At 43.1% G+C, this 19145-nt stretch overlaps 1 protein-coding gene across 6 annotated transcripts in view; it reads right to left on the bottom strand.

Annotated features, from left to right (window-relative positions):
- Positions 1-1408: 1408 nt before the first annotated feature.
- The window catches only part of LOC110531972 (transmembrane and coiled-coil domains protein 1), a 77999-nt gene continuing 60262 nt past the window's right edge, over positions 1409-19145 (bottom strand). For 5 of the 6 annotated variants that reach the window (XM_036987873.1, XM_036987871.1, XM_036987870.1 and 2 more), the window contains 4 exons: positions 11022-11279; positions 8011-8708; positions 6278-6413; positions 1409-3769 (listed from right to left, as the gene is read on the bottom strand). In XM_036987873.1, the coding sequence (XP_036843768.1) occupies positions 3452-3769; positions 6278-6413; positions 8011-8708; positions 11022-11279 (1410 nt within the window). In that variant the 3' untranslated portion in view covers positions 1409-3451. Of the gene's footprint in view, positions 3770-6277; positions 6414-8010; positions 8709-11021; positions 11280-12161; positions 13030-19145 lie in introns of those variants that run through there. The other variant, XM_021615520.2, reaches the window with a different exon arrangement.

Genomic DNA, 19145 nt, shown 5'->3' with positions numbered 1-19145 from the left:
AGGAGCCTGTTAGTCCGAGACCCGATACCTTTTGAAAGATGGTAACGGAGTGAACAGTCCATGGCTTGGGTGATTGGAGTTCTTGACAATCTTCCAGGCCTTCCTCAGACACTGTCTGGTGTAAATGTCCTGGAGTGCAGGGAGCTCGACCCCAGTAATGTATTGGGCCGTCCACTCCATACCAGGTGGTGGTGCAGCATGATAAGACGCTTTCAATAGTACAGCTATAGACGTTCTTGAATATCGGAGGGGCCATGCCAAATTTCTTCATTCGCCTGAGGTTGAAGATGCTCCCTCTCCCCCCTGCTTTCCTGTAGTTCATGATAAGCTTCTTGGTTTTGCTGATGTTAAGGGAGAGGTTTCTGTCCTGGGACCACTTTGCCAGGGCCCTAACCTCCCTGTAGGCTGTCTCATCACCGTCGTGTCGTCTGCAAATTTAATGATGGTGCTGGAGTCATGCATAGACACAGTCGTAGGTGAACAGGGAAAACAGGAGGAGGATGAACACATACCCCTGACAGCCCCCTGTGTTGAGGGTCAGCGTGGCAGAGGTGTTGTTGCCTACCCTCACCACCTGGGGGCAGCCAGCCAGGAAGTCCAGGATCCAGTTGCATAGCGAGGCGTTTAGTCCCAGGGCCATGAGCTTAATGACGAGCTCAGAGGGGACTATGTTTTTTGAAGCTGAGCTGTACTATGCAAATTGTAGTGGGTCCAGTGTGGTAAAGGACTGGGACTGCGCTCTGCCCACCAACCTGTTTCCTGCCAGATAAGAAACAACCCCTGCACAGGGACAGCGTCAGCACTCCACTGCCTCTCCGCCCCATATGGACTGACAATGAGACATGAACAGCTAGGGAATATGAATGGTAAAATGTATATATTTTGAACACACACTGCATAAAGGACACGGACGCACACACACATTGAAAAGTTAAATATGTATCACACATTTCTAAACCCACTGTAATGAAGGTGTTTCAAGGCTCAATTTGAGCGCACAGATCATCTGTGGGTCATCTCAGGCACTAAGGAGTTTTAAACAGGATAGGACCGCCATCTAGTGGCTTCGTACATGAACTTCAACAGGACTGATTCCTTCTATAATCAATCCACATTAAACACTAATCAGTGCTTAAGCCTACTTTGTTCCTTAGTTAAAAATGTAAAATGTATCTCATCTAGACAAAGTTTAGTCCAGGCAGTTTAAGAATCTCACTTAATTAATTAATCTGTTTAACAACATGACTTTAAATAATTGCCCATCCTCAACCTGAAACAGGATTTGGCCAGCAGGGAGGAGATGATCGCTTGCCAATCCTACAAGAGAGCCTGAGACAGACACACACAAGACTATGAGTGCGTGTCTAGGTACACATGCAACACACACACACACACAAAGTCAGAGTGCCAGGAGTTAATCAGGAATGCACTTTTATTGTCCCACACTTAGAAAAGGACATCAGAAGGCACTCGAGTGGTTTAGCACACAACCCTACCCTACCAAACACCAGAGAGGACACGGCAAGGTCACACCAAAGTCAGAAGTAAACTCAGGAGCCATTCACCTGTGGCACGTTCAAGATCAAGACACAAGATCAAGACACAAATTCAGTGCAGTTTCTGGTTTAAATATGTTTCAATGATCCTGAACATAGGCCTAAGCCGCCAGAGAGGGCTATGTATAGGAAGAAATGTAGTGTTCCTCCATCCTTGTCCCAGAACGCAATTCCCAATATCAGTTATTATCTTCAAACAAGCTCCTAATGGAGCTGCAGACTGGACTTCAGATGGACTCATTCATGTCAGTTAGGTCGAAGGACCTTGAACTGAAGGACCTTGAACAAATGAATGGGAGGATAAAATGGATTGAGAGCCAGCATATTCAACAGTAATCAAGGACCCGGATTAGGAAACACACATCAGATCATTAGCAGTGAGTTTCTCAGAGCAATTACTCAGAAGTGGCCTTGTTAAGGTATATTCTGTTAGCCTGGTTCCATATCAGTGTGTGCTTTGTTTAGTCAATTCTTCTGCAATGTCATGACCATGAATCAGAGGAGTTGGCTAATAAAGCACAAACAGATCTGGGAACCAGGCTAATATTATTTGTCATACACCTCAAATCCAAGGTGAGACATACAAGTAGGCCGTATGTACAATTGGCTGATCATCGAAGAGAACTGTATGTTTTGTATCACAAATGGCACATTATTCTCTATTATACACAGTGAAAGTGGTGCACTATAAAGGGAATAGGGTGTAATTGACATTTTGCCTCTCATCCCCACAAGGCTATATGACCTGCGCTGGGTCTTTTCCCTTTACATACCAAAGAAAGAAAGAACATAAAAACCTCCCTATTTATTAACCAGGTGCAACGGGAGAGTTTTGGCACATAGGACAGAATGAATATTGGAGGAAACATGGGGATAAAAAGAGAGTGAAAGGGAGAGAGAGAACCGTAAGTGATGGAGTGAGTCACATTCGTAATACAGGCAGCGCATCGAACAACAGTAGCATGGCAGTGGATACAGTTGTATTTGTCTGGCAAAAGCAGCATTCCTTTTCAACATGGACTTCAGCTGACACAATGGGTGGGCACCAGTAAAAAGCAGTATCATGGCAACTCCACATTTCCTGCAAAGTGGCCTTATTTGTACCTTTGGTCTCTGGTGGCTCTGTGGCGAATGGCCCTAACTGTTAAACCCTCCCTCTTGTCTAAAGTGTTGCCACACTCTAGAAGTCATTATCATTCATGATATCACCTATCTTAATTGAAAAGGATGTACGGAAGCACGAGGAGTCTCTAGGCGTGACACTCAAAGTATTGTCCGGGAAACAAAAAGTCCTCGGTAGAAAGGTTCCTTCTGATCTCAGAATCAAGCCATCGCGTGGGGAAAAGTGCGAGGGCATTCATTCATCTTTTTATATTCTACCCATAACAGCCAGGTAGAGCACTTTCTTCCTGAAAGGCAGACAATCAGAATAGCATTTCTCTGCAGAGGGCCTGAGCCTGAGGTGAACTTCCAATCAGTTTCCTGACAGCTCCTCTTTGTGCAGAGTGGGAGGAGCTTAACGCTACATGGTACTGAATAAAAACAAATGAAAATAAAAATAATAATATTAGAAATAATAATAACGACAATAATATACTTGATTAACTCCTAGGAAATAAAACAGTATCAGGATGCAAAAAACTATTTCTGATCTCCAAAAATGTAAACAAAGTCTCATTCTTCCTAAATGAATTGAGTGGTATTCTCATCTTCCCTCCTTCCCTGACTTTCTCCTCAGTCCCACCTCACTGAGCTCAACAGATAGGCTCATTCCTCGGCGTCCGTCAACACAACCACCACATCCCATTGGCAGTTAGGCTGATCCTGCTTATTGTGTGTGTGTGGACAGAGTTCCACCCCCATGCGTAGTCATAGAACCACACCTCTCCACGCGGTCATCTGGGTGGCTGCAGGGCGCGGTGCGTGCAGCAGCCCGACAGCGCGTCCCAGTTCCTCCAGATGAAGGCGAAGAGCAGGATGAGGAGGAGGGTGGAGAAGGACCGAGAGCGGGTCTTCATCAGGGGGATCACACAGTTGGCTATGGTGGAGACAAACACCAGGAGCACGGCCATGAGGGCCAGGAGGACGTTGATGAGCTTCCCCAGCAGTGTCCGGGCTGTGGCATTCTCTAAGCCCTCTAGCTGGACCACCTGCTGCTGTTGCTGCTGCAACTCCATCTTAGAGATACGTGTCTGACACGCCTCCAGGGCTTCCTACAGGACAGGTCAAGAGAAAAGTGTTACACATAGTATTACTCAGTACTACTACACACAGTAAAGTAAAGACAGTAGTGTCTGGCAGACAAATAACAAAGATCATTCAATGTAAAACTCTAGCATTTAATTTAAAACATCAAAGAGAGGGATGTGTAGGTTAAAGATAAGGCAACGTTGTGCACCCACAACCTCATGCAGGACAAAAGGACATGTGGTTTACAGACACGGAAATGCTCTGTTTACAGACAAACAACCCACTGAGGTTATGGTACACAGACATGGTTTTCAGTTCATTTTACAGTCCTGTTTAAGCTGGTTATTAATAAATAACCCTGTTATTTAATAAGAAATTACATTGAAACAATGGTTACTTTTCTGGGACGAACCTGTGAAGGAACTCAACAAAATAACTAACTATCTGGTACATTATGATGCTAGTTCTTATGGATTCCAATGAAACAAATATACAGTTGAAGTCAGAAGTTTACATACACTTAGGTTGGAGTCGTTAAAACTCGTTTTTCAACCACTCCACAAATTTCTTGTTAACAAACTATAGTTTTGGCATGTCGGTTAGGAGATCTACATTGTGCATGACACAAGTAATTTATCCAACATTTGTTTACAGAATCATTATTTCACTTATAACTCACTGTATCACTATTCCAGTGGGTCAGAAGTTTACATACAATAAGTAGACTGTGCCTTTAAACAGCTTGGAAAATTCCAGAAAATGATGTCATGGCTTTTTTTTTTCTGATGGGCTAATTGACATCATTTGAGTCAATTGGAGGTGTTCCTGTGGATTTATTTCAAGGCCTACCTTCAAACTTAGTGCCTCTTCGCTTGACATCATGGGAAAATCAAAAGAAATCAGCCAAAACCTCAGAAAACAAATTGTAGACCTCCACAAGTCTGGTTCATCCTTGGGAGCAATTTCCAAACGCCTGAAGGTACCATGCTCATCTGTACAAAAAATTGTGCGCAAGTATAAACACCATGGGACCACGCAGCAGTCATACCATTTAGGAAGGAGACGCGTTCGGTCTCCTAGAGATAAACGTACTTTAGTGAGAAAAGTGCAAATCAATCCCAGAACAACAGCAAAGGACCTTGTAAAGATGCTGGAGGAAACAGGTACAAAAGTATCTATATCCACAGTAAAACAAGTCCTATATTGACATAACCTGAAAGGCCGCTCAGCAAGGAAGAAGCCACTGCTCCAAAACCGCCATAAAAAAGCCAGACTACGGTTTGCAACTGCACATGGGGACAAAGATCATACTTGTCTGATTAAACAAAAATAGAACTGTTTGGCCCTAATGACCATCGTTATGTTAGGAGGATAAAGGGGGACGTTCGCAAGCCGAAGAACACCATCCCAGCCGTGAGGCACGGGGGTGGCAGGATCATGTTGTGGGGGTGCTTTGCTGCAGGAGGGACGGGTGCACTTCACAAAATAGATGGCATCATGAGGGAGGAAAATTATGTGGATATATTGAACCAACATCTCAAGACATCAGTCGGGAAGTTAAAGCTTGGTCGCAAATGGGTCTTCCAAATGGACAATGACCCCAAGCATACTTCCAAAGTCGTGGCAAAATGGCTTAAGGACAACAAAGTCAAGGTATTAGAGTGGCCATCACAAAGCCATGACCTCAATCCTATAGAACATTTGTGGGCAGAACTGAAAAAGCGTGTGTGAGCAAGGAGGCCAACAAACCAGACTCAGTTACACCAGCTCTGTCAGGAGGAATGGCTCAAAATTCACCCAACTTATTGTGGGAAGCTTGTGGAAGGTTACCTGAAACCTTTGATCCAAGTTAAACAATTTAAAGGCAATGCTACCAAATACTAATTGAGTGTATGTAAACTTCTGACCCACTGGGAATGTGATGAAAGAAATAAAAGCTGAAATAAATCGCTCTCTCCACTATTATTCTGACATTTCACATTCTTAAAATAAAGTGGTGATCCTAACTGACCTAAAACAGGGATTTTTTACTAGGATTAAATGTCAGGAATTGTGTAAAACTGAGTTTAAATCTATTTGGCTAAGGTGTATGTAAACTCCCAACTTCAACTGTAAATATGAATTCATTATCATGTATTGTCATCCAAATTAAATACCAGGTAAATGGTGAACTGTAAAATAACCTGGTACTCCCACACACAGAAGAAAGATTATTGTGCCTCATCCTCATTCCTTATAACTGAAAGCCTTTCTGTTTGACTTCAGATGAAATTGTGTTTGTGAAATTAATCACAATCATACAATTGTCTGGCTATCTAGTTTGTATGTGTACAGTGTGCACACTGTACACATAGGAGACCGAATGTCTTTGAAGATTGAAAACAGCGATTCTCACAATTCAATATTGAATTAATTCTAACTGCAAGCAAATGATAGTCTACATTCACAGTAATGGACTTTAGTGTACAGTGTGTGTGTGTGTGTGTGTGTGTGTGTGTGTGTGTGTGTGTGTGGTTGTGCGTGTGACTGACCTGTGAGTCTCTGGCTCTCTCGTAGGACTGGTAGGCTATCTTCTCCTCCATGCTGGCCAGCTCCTGCTTCAGGTTTATGATCTCATTCTGATGAAGCTCTGTCAGATCATTCAGCTGCTCCTCCAGACGCTCACACCTAGACATACCCAAATATAGACACAAATGTTAGTCTAATAGCTCACGCAAACATAGACACAGACAGAGATTCAGAGAGGCGGACAGTCACACACGCACACGCGCACACACAGACAAACACACGCTCTCTCGAGTGCCACTTTAGAGAAACAGAGGTTCCAGTTTTTCCAGGAAAAGAGCCTAAAGAGCTTTTAGCTCAAATGACAACTGACTGGACTGATGGCTATCTGTGAGCTGATTAGCACATGCTTACGCGTCTGTCGATAAGACTGACCAATGGCAGATAATCAGCAGGATGACACTGACCAATCACATACTCTCAGCAGGAGGGAGGAGACCAGGAAGATTGATGTTATTAGTAGTGGAAAGCAACTGAACAGGCAAAAAAAAGAGCTGTATATGAACGTGAGTATTTTTGAATACAGTCGTACAAAAAATTTGAATAAATGCATAATGTGCTTGTCTGTGCATGCATGTGTGCGTGATTAGGTGAATCACTTCACCAGTCTGATCTCATTATGGCTCACCTGACCTGTTTAGATTCACATTTTAATATAATCTACAACTCTTCCCTCTGGTACCACACTGGCACGCACACACACAACAGATCAAGCAGAATAGAAGCATAACATGTGAGTCAGAGAGAAGGGGAGGAGGAGGAGCTACCGCAGAACCCAAGTTGTCTGAGCATAAACTCATTGTTGGAAATAAAAAACAAAAAGAACACCAGGAAATCAGCTCCAAGTAATTTTAATTTAAGAAATCTGTTCCAAAGTATTCCCATGCATAATAGAGAGATATATGTGATCATATGCAAATGTAAGCAATGTTTTAAATGATTCTGTTCTAGTCAAATATTATATCTGTTTGGGCTTCTTGCAGTCAATTTGTATGTTCCGGCCCCCGACCATTCGCTCAACAAAAAAAAAAGGGTCTGCGGCTGAATCTAGTTGATGATCTCTTTGGTAAAGTTTCCTCTAAGAGTTATACAGGTAGCAGTCTCAACACAGAAACAGTGTGAAATAACCAGTGGACTTAGTTCATTACAAGTCATGAAAAGATAAATACAAAGTCTTCAGTTCAGGTTGTATTCTCATTCATTCATCCACCCATTTCTTCATTAGTTATGCTTCAGACTCTTATCAAAGGTTTAAACACAGTGGTTTAACCATAGCTGTGTGGTTAATTGCGAGAACATAGTCATCAGCAGACACGCTCAAAGCTCATTAGGGTCCCTCAGTTTTGATGGTCTGTATTTGTTGCCTAAACACATCTCTCTCTCTCTCTCTCCCCTGTTAATTTGCCTAAATATATTTAAATGGAGACCTCTGTTCCTTTAGTGTCTTTACTAAATTGTCTGTACAAACACCTCTACAGTTTAGTAGTCTACAGCTGTTCTCTCTGCCTGAATGATGCATAACGGTGTTTCTGTAATTTCTGTGTATCTTTATGTTTACTGTCACTACCTTTACAACAAACATACATGCTTCCATAACACTTAAAGATAACCTCTCAAATGTTAACCTTACCCATCTTTGAATGGAGTTTTTCATACAGGTCTCTCTCCCTCTCTCGTTATTTAATGATTCTTTCCGTACCTGAATCGTTCCTCCTGTAGGGTCTGCATGATGACAGTGTAGTCCCTCTGATAGTGGCTCTTAAGTACCTCCAGACTCTCCTCTAGTCTCCCCTGGCCTTCCCTCAGCTCCTGCACTTCCTGCAGCAGCATGTCCAGGCTGGAGCTCTGGCTCCTCTCCAGGGTGTTCCTCCTGGAGCTGGGGGGGCCTCCGGGGGCCCCAGTCGTGCTGTTGGCCCCTGCCGACCCTGAGGTAGCGCTGGAGCAGTCATCCTCGCTACCGTACTTGGGACTGGACTGCAGGTGGTGGTGGCCTGCGAGGCCCAGAGACCTCCCCCCGGCCCCCATCAAACCCTCCTCAACACATGACGGGTCATCCAAGGAGTCCTTCAGCCCGGGGATGTTGTCGGCGCTGCCAAACTTGTTGCGGAACAGCGAGGCGATCTCTCGGGGCTTGGAGACGACCCCGGCGGCAGCAGAGTGCGTGGCCTGCGAGAAGCTGGTGAGGCCTCCCTTGACGCTGTCCACCACACCTTCGCTGAAGCCTGTGACCTTTGCCCCCACACCCTTTAGGCCTTGCTGCATGTCCCTGAGGACGTCCTTGGACTGGCGAGGGATGCCGTTGTGCTCCACCTCCCTCAGCTTGCGGTGGTAGTGTTCCAGCTTCCTCTGCAGCTGCTGGATGGTCTGGGCTGACTTCTGGTTCTTCTTCTCAAACACCTGCAGTTATATAGGACATTTAGATTACTGTGTTTAATATGACATTTACACTGAGTATACCAAACATTAGGAACATCTTCCTAATATTGAGTTGCCCCCCATTCCTTTTGCCTTCAGAAAAGCCAAATTTTGTCTGGGCATGGACTCTACAAGGTGTTGAAAGCGTTCCACAGGGATGCTGGCCCATGTTGACTCCAATGCTTCCCACAGTTGTGTCTAGCTGGATGTCCTTTGGGTGGTAGACCATTCTTGATACACAATGGGAAACTGTTGCTCGTGAAAAACCCAGCAGTGTTGCAGTTCTTGACACAAACCGGTGCGCCTGGAACCTACTACCATACCGCATTTAAAAGGCACTCCCATTCACGCCCTAAATGTCACACATACACAATCCATGTCTCAATTGTCTCAAGGCTTTAAATCCTTATTTAACCTGTCTCCTCCCCTTCATCTACACGTGGGTCAATACCATTTTTTAAATGCACGTACAAAGTCAGGGTCTCAACTTACTGTTGTGAGTTAGAATAATATAATACACAAGGTGCAAATTGGAAATGTGGCTGTGCATCAGCAGTCACTCAATTAGCCCATGTCAGCAAAGATGTTTTAGATTGGTAAATTAGTCTAGCGGCCAGCTATCTAAACGTAGTAAGCATGGTCAAATTACCGACCGGGATAACCCATTAATCATCAATTGTCATATTAAAAACTGAAAACATTTGCCTCCACCCTATTGCAAAATGTGTAGAATTGTAGTAGAATTGTATGAAATGAGTTATAAAATGTCAAAATATTCTCTCCGCCCATGGCAAAATGAGTAGATTTGCAGCAAACGTGCTTTAAAACTGCAACATTTTCTCTAAGCCACATGGTAAAATGTACAGAACTGCAGGAAATTAACTTTAGTGGGCCATAACAAATAACTTATTTTCTCTGTCACGAGGGGGGGGGGGGACTCCCCAAAAATAGGTATGCCAAGCTTGTAGCGTCATACCCAAGAAAGCACTGAAAAACCCCATATGGAATCATGTAGTAACCAAAAAAGTGTTTAACAAACTCTTCAAAGTAGCTAACCTTGCCTTGATGACAGCTTTGTACACTCTTGGCATTCTCTCAACCAGCTTCACCTGGAATGCTTTTCCAACAGTCTTGAATGAGTTCCCACATATGCTGAGCACTTGTTGGCTGCTTTTCCTTCACTCTGCGGTCCAACTCATCCCAAACCATCTCAATTGGGTTGAGGTCGTGTGATTGTGGAGGCCAGGTCATCTAATGCAGTACTCCATCACTCTCCTTCTTGGTCAAATAGCCCTTACACAGCCTGGAGGTGTGTTGGGCCATTGTCCTGTTGAAAAACAAACAATAGTCCTACTAAGTGCAAACCAGATGGGATGGCGTATCGCTGCAGAATGCTGTGGTAGCTCTTCCTTTCCTGTGGTGGTAACTTGATGGTTTTGGAACTGCACTTGAAGAAACATTCAAACTTTCAAAGATCTTGTAATTTTCCGGATTGACTGACCTTCATGTCTTAAAGTAATGGACGGTCATTTCTCTTTGCTCATTTGAGCTGTTCTTGCCATAACATGGAATTGGTCTATCTTCTGTATACCAACCCTACCTTGTCACAACACATCTGATTGGCTCAAACACATTAAGAAGGAAAGAAATTCCATAAATTTACTTTTAACAAAGGCACAGCTGTTAATTGTAACACATTCCAGGTGACTACCTCATGAAGCTGGTTGAGAGAATGCCAAGAGTGTGCAAAGCTGTCATCAAGGCAAAGGGTGGCTACTTTGAAGATTCTCAAATATAAAATATATTTAGATTTGTTTAACAATTTTTTTTGGTTACTACATGATTCCATATGTGCTATTTCATAGTTTTGATATCTTCACTATTATTCTACAATGTAGAAAATAGTAAAAATAGAGAAAAACCCTGGGATGAGTGCTGTAGGTGTGTCCACTCCAAACTTTTGACTGGTACTGTATGTAATGTGATATTTCCGTTTTTTATTTTAATACATTTGCAAAAAAGTTGTAAAAAAAAAACAGTTTTTGCTTCGTCATTATGGGGTATTGTGTGAAGATTGATGAGATATATATATTTTTTAATCCATTTCAGAATACAGCTGTAACGTAACAAAATGTGGAAAAAGTGAGGGGGTCTGAATACTTTCCAAATGCACTGTATTGTAGTAATATATTCTATCATTTAGCAGTGCTGTTATCCAGTAAAAGTAGATCTGTCTGGTGTATTGTCATTCAACTGTTTTGTGTTTCATATCAAAACGATAAAAACTCTGCTCACCTGTTTGATGCGGGCACTCTGCTGCTTGTCAGCGTTGTTGGCCAGTTTGAGGTACTCGGCCACGTTGTTGTCTCTGGCCGTCTGCTCAATCTTGATCTGCTCGGTGAGCTTCAGGATTTTCTGCTGCAGCTGGGCGATGGCCTGCTTGGTGCGCTGGGGGTCCGGGGTGCCATCGTCACCCCCAGAGAAAGACCCATCCTCCCCACACGACACTGCCTGGGGGGTCTGAGCTAAGCCACTCACCTCTAACCGCTCAATCTGGTGGAGGAGAGGGGAATTCATGATCACAATATGGGCTCCACAAAGAAAACAGAAAAAAGGAAGCGGCTGAAAAATAACCAATTTCCTTCCATATGCCCAGACAATACTGACTGTGTAGCATGGCATGCAGGCTGAACCATAGAGGAAATCAAACATTTGTCATCAGTAACAAATTGTTAATCATGAGTGGAGGTGGATAATATCATTGAACCTAATCACTAGTGTGCCCAGTACAACGTAGGACATCATGTATGACAGGATGTCGGATTTGCGATTACAGTGTTGACATTGATTCACAGATTAGGTCTACCTACAGACAACCTTTGCTTTTTCAGGCATTCACCTGATTTCTGCCAACAAGCACCAGTTTAAAAAAACGAAATCTAAATGGGAAATGTGGTATTCGATTAGCACTCCATGATAGTTAGGAGTTAGAATAGACTGGGAACCATGAATCCCCTGAGCCCTACAACTCCAGTAGCGACAAAGTCAAGGGCCATGCTCACTACTTACTAACCTAACTGTCAACACATTCCCTGGGGCCATTCTCCGCATCAGAGACTGACACTGGCATATGCTACAGTGCACCGAACAGACAGGAGCAAGAGGGATGGGGAGAGCCAGTATATGCACGCCAAAGTTGGGAAATAGAAAACTGGCAGATTCCTCACCTGTTGGCACAATATGACTAACTGATGACATATACCACTCTGTAATGACATGATTAAAAAGAAAACCACAGCATCCGGTAATTGAGACAGCTGTAAGAAAACTAAAATCGAGTCTATTGAAACCATTATGCTCCAAAATACAGAGACACCTGATACTTTCAAAAAGACAAGGGACAGCGAAACTGCAATGCAGCGAAAACTCTCTCACCTTGCCATTCTCCAATCGGAGTACTTGTTCCCAATCCATGTTACCTTATTCCCTCAGTCGGTCTGGCGACTTCATTCATGTATCCCGCTCTGGAGCTTCGCCCCTTGCTCACGCCAACTCCCCTAATTTATGTATACAGATTTAGTGTACCTGAACCCTGACTATCCTCCTCTCCCCGACGCTCCTCACCCCCTCCCCTCGGCGTGAAAGTGGTGACATCATCCTCCTGCAATCACGCCTAGAGCCAAGTGCAAGAAGTGCTCAAACGTCAATCATTATCCGCTCATGTTCCGATTGTGATAAAAAAAAAAGACTTGTCAGAGACATTTCAAACCGCCCGCGATCTGTATTGTTCATGTTTATTTATTTCAAACAACTTGGTGGAAATAAGAGGAACATTTATTCCTTCTTTGAACACAGTAGCCTAACCCTATAGTTTCACTATGTATTTTCACCTCAAGGTTCTCGTTTCACCTGTCACACAAGAATATGAATCATATGTATTGCATATGTATTAATCAAAATGTATTGCACAATGCAAATCGTTTCTCAGAAAAAAACTGGAGGAAACAGGATGTTCTCCAAAAAAGGTCAAAACGAAAAAATCTGAACAATTTTCTGTAAACAACTTTTTGACCTTGACATGGATTTATAGAAACAAAACCCTTGGACATATAACTATTTATATAAAACTCCCTCCTTAATCTGGGTTTAATCTTTCCATTCTGAAAACAGACATTCAGGGAGGAAAAACTGACTAACAGAGTACAGAAATCAGGGTGGTTGGGAGTGTAAATTAGATAACATCAAAACTTTGCCTCTCTCTGTGCCAAACAGCAGCTGAAGAAAGGTGGCAGTGGGACAAGCTCAACCAGTCTGACAGTTTCAGGAATGCCACACACACACACACACACACACACACACACACACACACACACACACACACACACACACACACACACACACACACACACACACACACACACACACACACACACACACACACACACACACACACACACACACACACACACACACACGCTCCAATTATTTTGAATATGGCATTGTTGGGCTCCCAAGTGGTGCAGCAATCAAAGGCACTGCATCTCTGCATGAGGTTTCACTACATTACCTGGTTCGAATCCAGGCTGCATCATATCTGGCAGTGATTCGGAGTCCCATAGGGCGGCGCACAATTGGCCCAGCATCGTCCGGGTTTGGCCGGAGTAGGCCTTCATTGTAAATAAGAATGAATTCTTAACTGACCTGCCTAGTTAAATCAAAAATATATACAGTTGAAGTCGAACGTTTACATACACCTTAGCCAAGTACAGTTAAACTCAGTTTTTCACAATTCCTGACATTTAATCCTAGTAGAAAATCCCTGTTTTAGGTCAGTTAGGATCGGCACTTTGTTTTATGAATGTGAAATGTCAGAATAATAGTGGAGAGAATGATTTATTTCAGCTTGTATTTCTTTCATCACATTCCCAGTGGGTCAGAAATGTACATACACTCAATTAGTATTTGGTAGCATTGCCTTTAAATTGTTTAACTTGGGTCAAACGTTTCAGGTAGCCTTCAACAAGCTTCCCACAATAGGTTGAGTCAGGTTTGAAGGCCTCCTTGCTCGCACATGCTTTTTCAGTTCTTCCCACAAATTTTCTATGGGATTGAGATAAGGGTTTTGTGATGGCCACTCCAATACCTTGACTTTGTTGTCCTTAAGCCATTTTGCCACAACTTTAGAAGTATGCTTGGGCTCATTGTCCATTTGGAAGACACATTCACTTCTGATGTCTTGAGATGTTGCTTCAATATGTCCCATAATTTTCCTCCCTCATAACGCCATCTATTTTGTGAAATGCACCAGTCCCTCCTGTAGCAAAGCACCCCCACAACATGATGCTGCCACCCTAGTGCTTCACAGTTGGGATGGTGTTCTTCGGTTTGCAAGCCTCCCCCTTTTTCCTCCAAACAAATGGTCATTATGGCCAAACAGTTCTATTTTTGTTTCATCAGACCAGAAGACATTTCTCCAAAAAGTACGATCTTTGTCCCCATGTGCAGTTGCAAACCGTAGTCTGGCTTTTTTATGACAGTTTTGGAGCAGTGGCTTCTTCCTTGCTGAGCGGCCTTTCAGGTTATGTCGATATAGGACTTGTTTTACTGTGGATATAGATACTTTTGTACCTGTTTCCTCCAGCATCTTTACAAGGTCCTTTGCTGTTGTTCTGGGATCGATTTGCACTTTTCGCACTAAAGTACGTTCATCTCTAGGAGACAGAACGCGTCTCCTTCCTGAGCGGTATGACTGCTGCGTGGTCCCATGGTGTTTATACTTGCGCATAATTTTTTGTACAGTGGTACCTTTAGGCGTTTGGAAATTGCTCCCATGGATGAACCAGACTTGTGGAGGTCTACAATTTGTTTACTGAGGTTTTGGCTGATTTCTTTTGACTTTTCCATGATGTCAAGCAAAGAGGCACTGAGTTTGAAGGTAGGCCTTGAAATACATCCACAGGTACACAGCCGATCAGAAGCTTCTAAAGCCATGACATAATTTTCTGCTATTTTCCAAGCTGTTTAAAAGCACAGTCAACTTAGTGTATGTGAACTTCTGACCCACTGGAATTGTGGTACAGTTAATAAGTGAAATAATGGGTCTGTAAACAATTGTTGGAAAAATTACTTGTCGTACACAAAGTAGATGTCCTAACCAACTTGCTAAAACTATAGTTTGTTAACAAGACATGTGTGGAGTGGTTGAAAAACAAGTTTTAATGACTCCAACCTAAGTGTATGTAAACCTCCGACTTCAACTGTATATAAATTGTGAAATCCTAATCATACAATGATGACTTTGAAACCTCCTGCTTTGGACTGGATGTGTCAATGTGTAGTTCATAGTCTACATAAATAATCTAGGAGCAGAATTACTGTTTTACCTCAATTAGCCACGAAATCCCTAGTTTCAAAGCCACTCTTTTCTTGAAGCTCTGCTGAGACATTTTCCCTACATTTTCTCCCACATAGGCCGGCACCCTAGCAATTTGAATTCTAGCCAATGAGCTTCAGCCCCTCGCATTCGAGTGACAGCTAGAAAAAGGCCTGCCCAGCATTATCCAATGAGGTTGCACGGTGGGCAGAAAGGCTCAGTGGACACAGCAAAGAGTTGCCGCATTCAAAACAACTAGGAACTCAGAAAAATATCAAATCATGACATAATAAGTGATCTTCAGGTTGGAAAGTCAGAGCTCTAGAAAGAGGCCAGAGTTCCCGAGTTGGATGACTATTCAAACCGATTTTTCCCAGTCTGATCTTGTTTTTTCCTGAGTTGCCAGTTGTTTTGAACACACTGAAGTCAGAAGTCAGAAATTTCCTAGTTCCCCGTTGTTTTGAACACGGCAAGAGAGACACAGAGAGAGCAATGGCGTGGTGCACATATCTGCACATATGTGACGTAGTACGTCATTTTTGGGGACCACTTTTGGCTCGTGAGTGCTACTTTCAGAAATACTGGCTAAAAAGTACACAAAATTACCAGAGAATCTATTTAATGGCCCAAAAAGAGAACAAGCCTATTATTATGATGACAGCTAAAATGAAAAGTCCCAATTAACAAGATGTGCTGCCAATTGACAAGGAAATTAATCAAAGAATGAGAAAAGTTCGCATTTCAACCGTATGCCTAAAGTGAGAATCCATAGGCCTATATATCCAGATCCAAAAATGTGTCAAATTAAAGTGCATTCGTAAAGTTTTCAGACCCCTTCACTTTTTCCACATTTTGTTACATTACAACCTTGTGATAAAAAGGATTACATTTTTAAATAAGCGTCATCATTGGTAAGACTAAGCTACATGGCTTTAACTGCAGAAGTGAGATCAAAGACATGATGACACGGATTAACTGTGGCCTCAAAAACGGCCCACTAAAATAGCTGTCTGGCCACTGACTGAGATAGATAAAGGAGGGAGGCCAAGGAATGGCTGAGTCAGCTGACCACAGTGAACTTGAGTGCCCTGCGAAGCAGCGCTGAGACACAAGCTTGCCCGTGATAACGAACAGATCAGAGACACTCACAGACTGGCACAGGAGTAATCCATCCATCCCCATAAACCGGGCCTAAAACGCACGATAAGCAAGAGCATGCGTCCAGGTACAGATGCAAGAACACACACACACACACACACACACACACACACACACACACACACACACACACACACACACACACACACACACACACACACACACACACACACACACACACACACACACACACACACACACACACACACACACACACACACACACCAGAAAGAGGAGAATGGTAATCCCTCATTTTCCCAATGCCCCTCTCATTTATCTGAGAGTATGACCTAACTTCCATCTTGATAAAGGATTTCTGAGCTATAAGGGAGGACAGACACTGATAAGGGCTTTATGAAAGCAGACTCCTCTAATGCCCTAGAGATCCTCACCCACTCGGAACACGTTACCATGGTCACAGTGTTCCGTCTGATCCACAGAAGCTAGGGGTCAAGGGTAGTAAAGCTAATCTGGAGTGTAAAGTTCAGATCTCAAAGAAAGGAAGGAAAAGGGAGAGCGAGAGAGAAAGAGAGAGGGACCAACAGAGGTGTACTTAGCCACGGAGAAAAGATACCCTAAACTCAATACACCTGTGACGAGCACACCTTATTGTTTACGCCTAGACGGAGCATAACTATGTCTGTATACAGTAGACAATCACAAAGCACATTCACATGACAGTGCAAAGTTTATCCCTGACTGTTTCATAGGTTGAAAATGTGATACATATAATATACATATATGATACATACAATATATAGTATGTGTGTCATACATTGGACATATACCTGCACCCCTCATCCAACTAACTCTTGTCAGCCATAAATGGCTCAAGTTGAGTGTATGCATCACACTTATCAGGAGTTGACAGGTATCACCACTTCACGTACATGGTAATGAGTTACATACTGTACAATATAACCACACCCCCGGAGAACTCCACCTGACTAACCACTGTGGATATCTCTGCGACTCCCCTGTGTGTGTGTCCACCGGAATTAAGCCTAGAAATAACATCAGATCATGTGAGTGGAAATCATTTACCAGTAGTAAGTACACAGCAGACCTTACAGTGCAGGACTATTCTATACTAGGTCTAGGGAGAGCTTACTGCACAGCTCAGTATAAGATTGGCAGACTGGGAGACACTGTAATGGACTAAGGCCCTAGAATTTCCCTCTCTAGGGTCAAAACTGATTAACTGATTAACACAAGTTCCCAATGCTTTTCCTTTCCTGATCTCCTCTCCCCCAGTCTTAATGACTCCCCTCTTCTCCTCTCTTCATCCATCTCCTGCTCTTCCTCCCCATTTAACCTCCATTTCCTCTCCTCTCAGTTCCTCTCCTCTCTTCTCTACCCCTCTCCTTTCCTGATGGTCTCAGTTCCCACCCAGCCTTGCCAAGTTAAGCAGCTCTGATAGTTTTTAATGGAAATCAGCTTTATTTGTGTCTTTAATGGGTTCCAATCAGACAACAATGAGGTCCATTCAATAGCTACGGACAATTACATAACTCTGTGTGACGCTGGGCAAAGCAGCCATTTACTAAACACACAAACACACAGTTCAAGCTCGCCAGCAGCTAACTTTTGTTATGTGGAGGAATTCAGAGGGGTCTGGGAGAAAAGCCTGTTGTGTCCGCTTCCAACCGGAAAAAAAACCCACACCGACTAAACTAAACTAAACTGGGAGCCTGTTGAAATGCTGTGGCTTTCCCTAGCCCAGCCATCACAACACAGGCTTTCAGTCCTCATGACGTCAAAACAAAGTCCTCTCAAAGCTTCTCAGTACAGGCCTTTCGTCTCTTACCGCAACTCACAGTTTCTCAAATGCTCTGTTAGGTTTCAACATGGTTCATGTAACGCAAGGACATTTTTACACATTGTAGACAGATTAACATTCATAGATGCTATATATGGATGGATACAAACATGGATGTCTGTACACACATATACAGTGCCTTGCGAAAGTATTCGGCCCCCTTGAACTTTGCGACCTTTTGCCACATTTCAGGCTTCAAACATAAAGATATAAAACTGTATTTTTTTGTGAAGAATCAACAACAAGTGGGACACAATCATGAAGTGGAACGACATTTATTGGATATTTCAAACTTTTTTAACAAATCAAAAACTGAAAAATTGGGCGTGCAAAATTATTCAGCCCCCTTAAGTTAATACTTTGTAGCGCCACCTTTTGCTGTGATTACAGCTGTAAGTCGCTTGGGGTATGTCTCTATCAGTTTTGCACATCGAGAGACTGACATTTTTTCCCATTCCTCCTTGCAAAACAGCTCGAGCTCAGTGAGGTTGGATGGAGAGCATTTGTGAACAGCAGTTTTCAGTTCTTTCCACAGATTCTTGATTGGATTCAGGTCTGGACTTTGACTTGGCCATTCTAACACCTGGATATGTTTATTTTTGAACCATTCCATTGTAGATTTTGCTTTATGTTTTGGATCATTGTCTTGTTGCAAGACAAATCTCCGTCCCAGTCTCAGGTCTTTTGCAGACTCCATCAGGTTTTCTTCCAGAATGGTCCTGTATTTGGCTCCATCCATCTTCCCATCAATTTTAACCATCTTCCCTGTCCCTGCTGAAGAAAAGCAGGCCCAAACCATGATGCTGCCACCACCATGTTTGACAGTGGGGATGGTGTGTTCAGCTGTGTTGCTTTTACGCCAAACATAACGTTTTGCATTGTTGCCAAAAAGTTCAATTTTGGTTTCATCTGACCAGAGCACCTTCTTCCACATGTTTGGTGTGTCTCCCAGGTGGCTTGTGGCAAACTTTAAACGACACTTTTTATGGATATCTTTAAGAAATGGCTTTCTTCTTGCCACTCTTCCATAAAGGCCAGATTTGTGCAATATATGACTGATTGTTGTCCT

Source organism: Oncorhynchus mykiss, chromosome 9 (genome assembly GCF_013265735.2).
Source record: "Oncorhynchus mykiss isolate Arlee chromosome 9, USDA_OmykA_1.1, whole genome shotgun sequence".
Taxonomy (NCBI): domain Eukaryota; kingdom Metazoa; phylum Chordata; class Actinopteri; order Salmoniformes; family Salmonidae; genus Oncorhynchus; species Oncorhynchus mykiss.
This window is presented reverse-complemented; position numbering and strand designations above follow the sequence as displayed.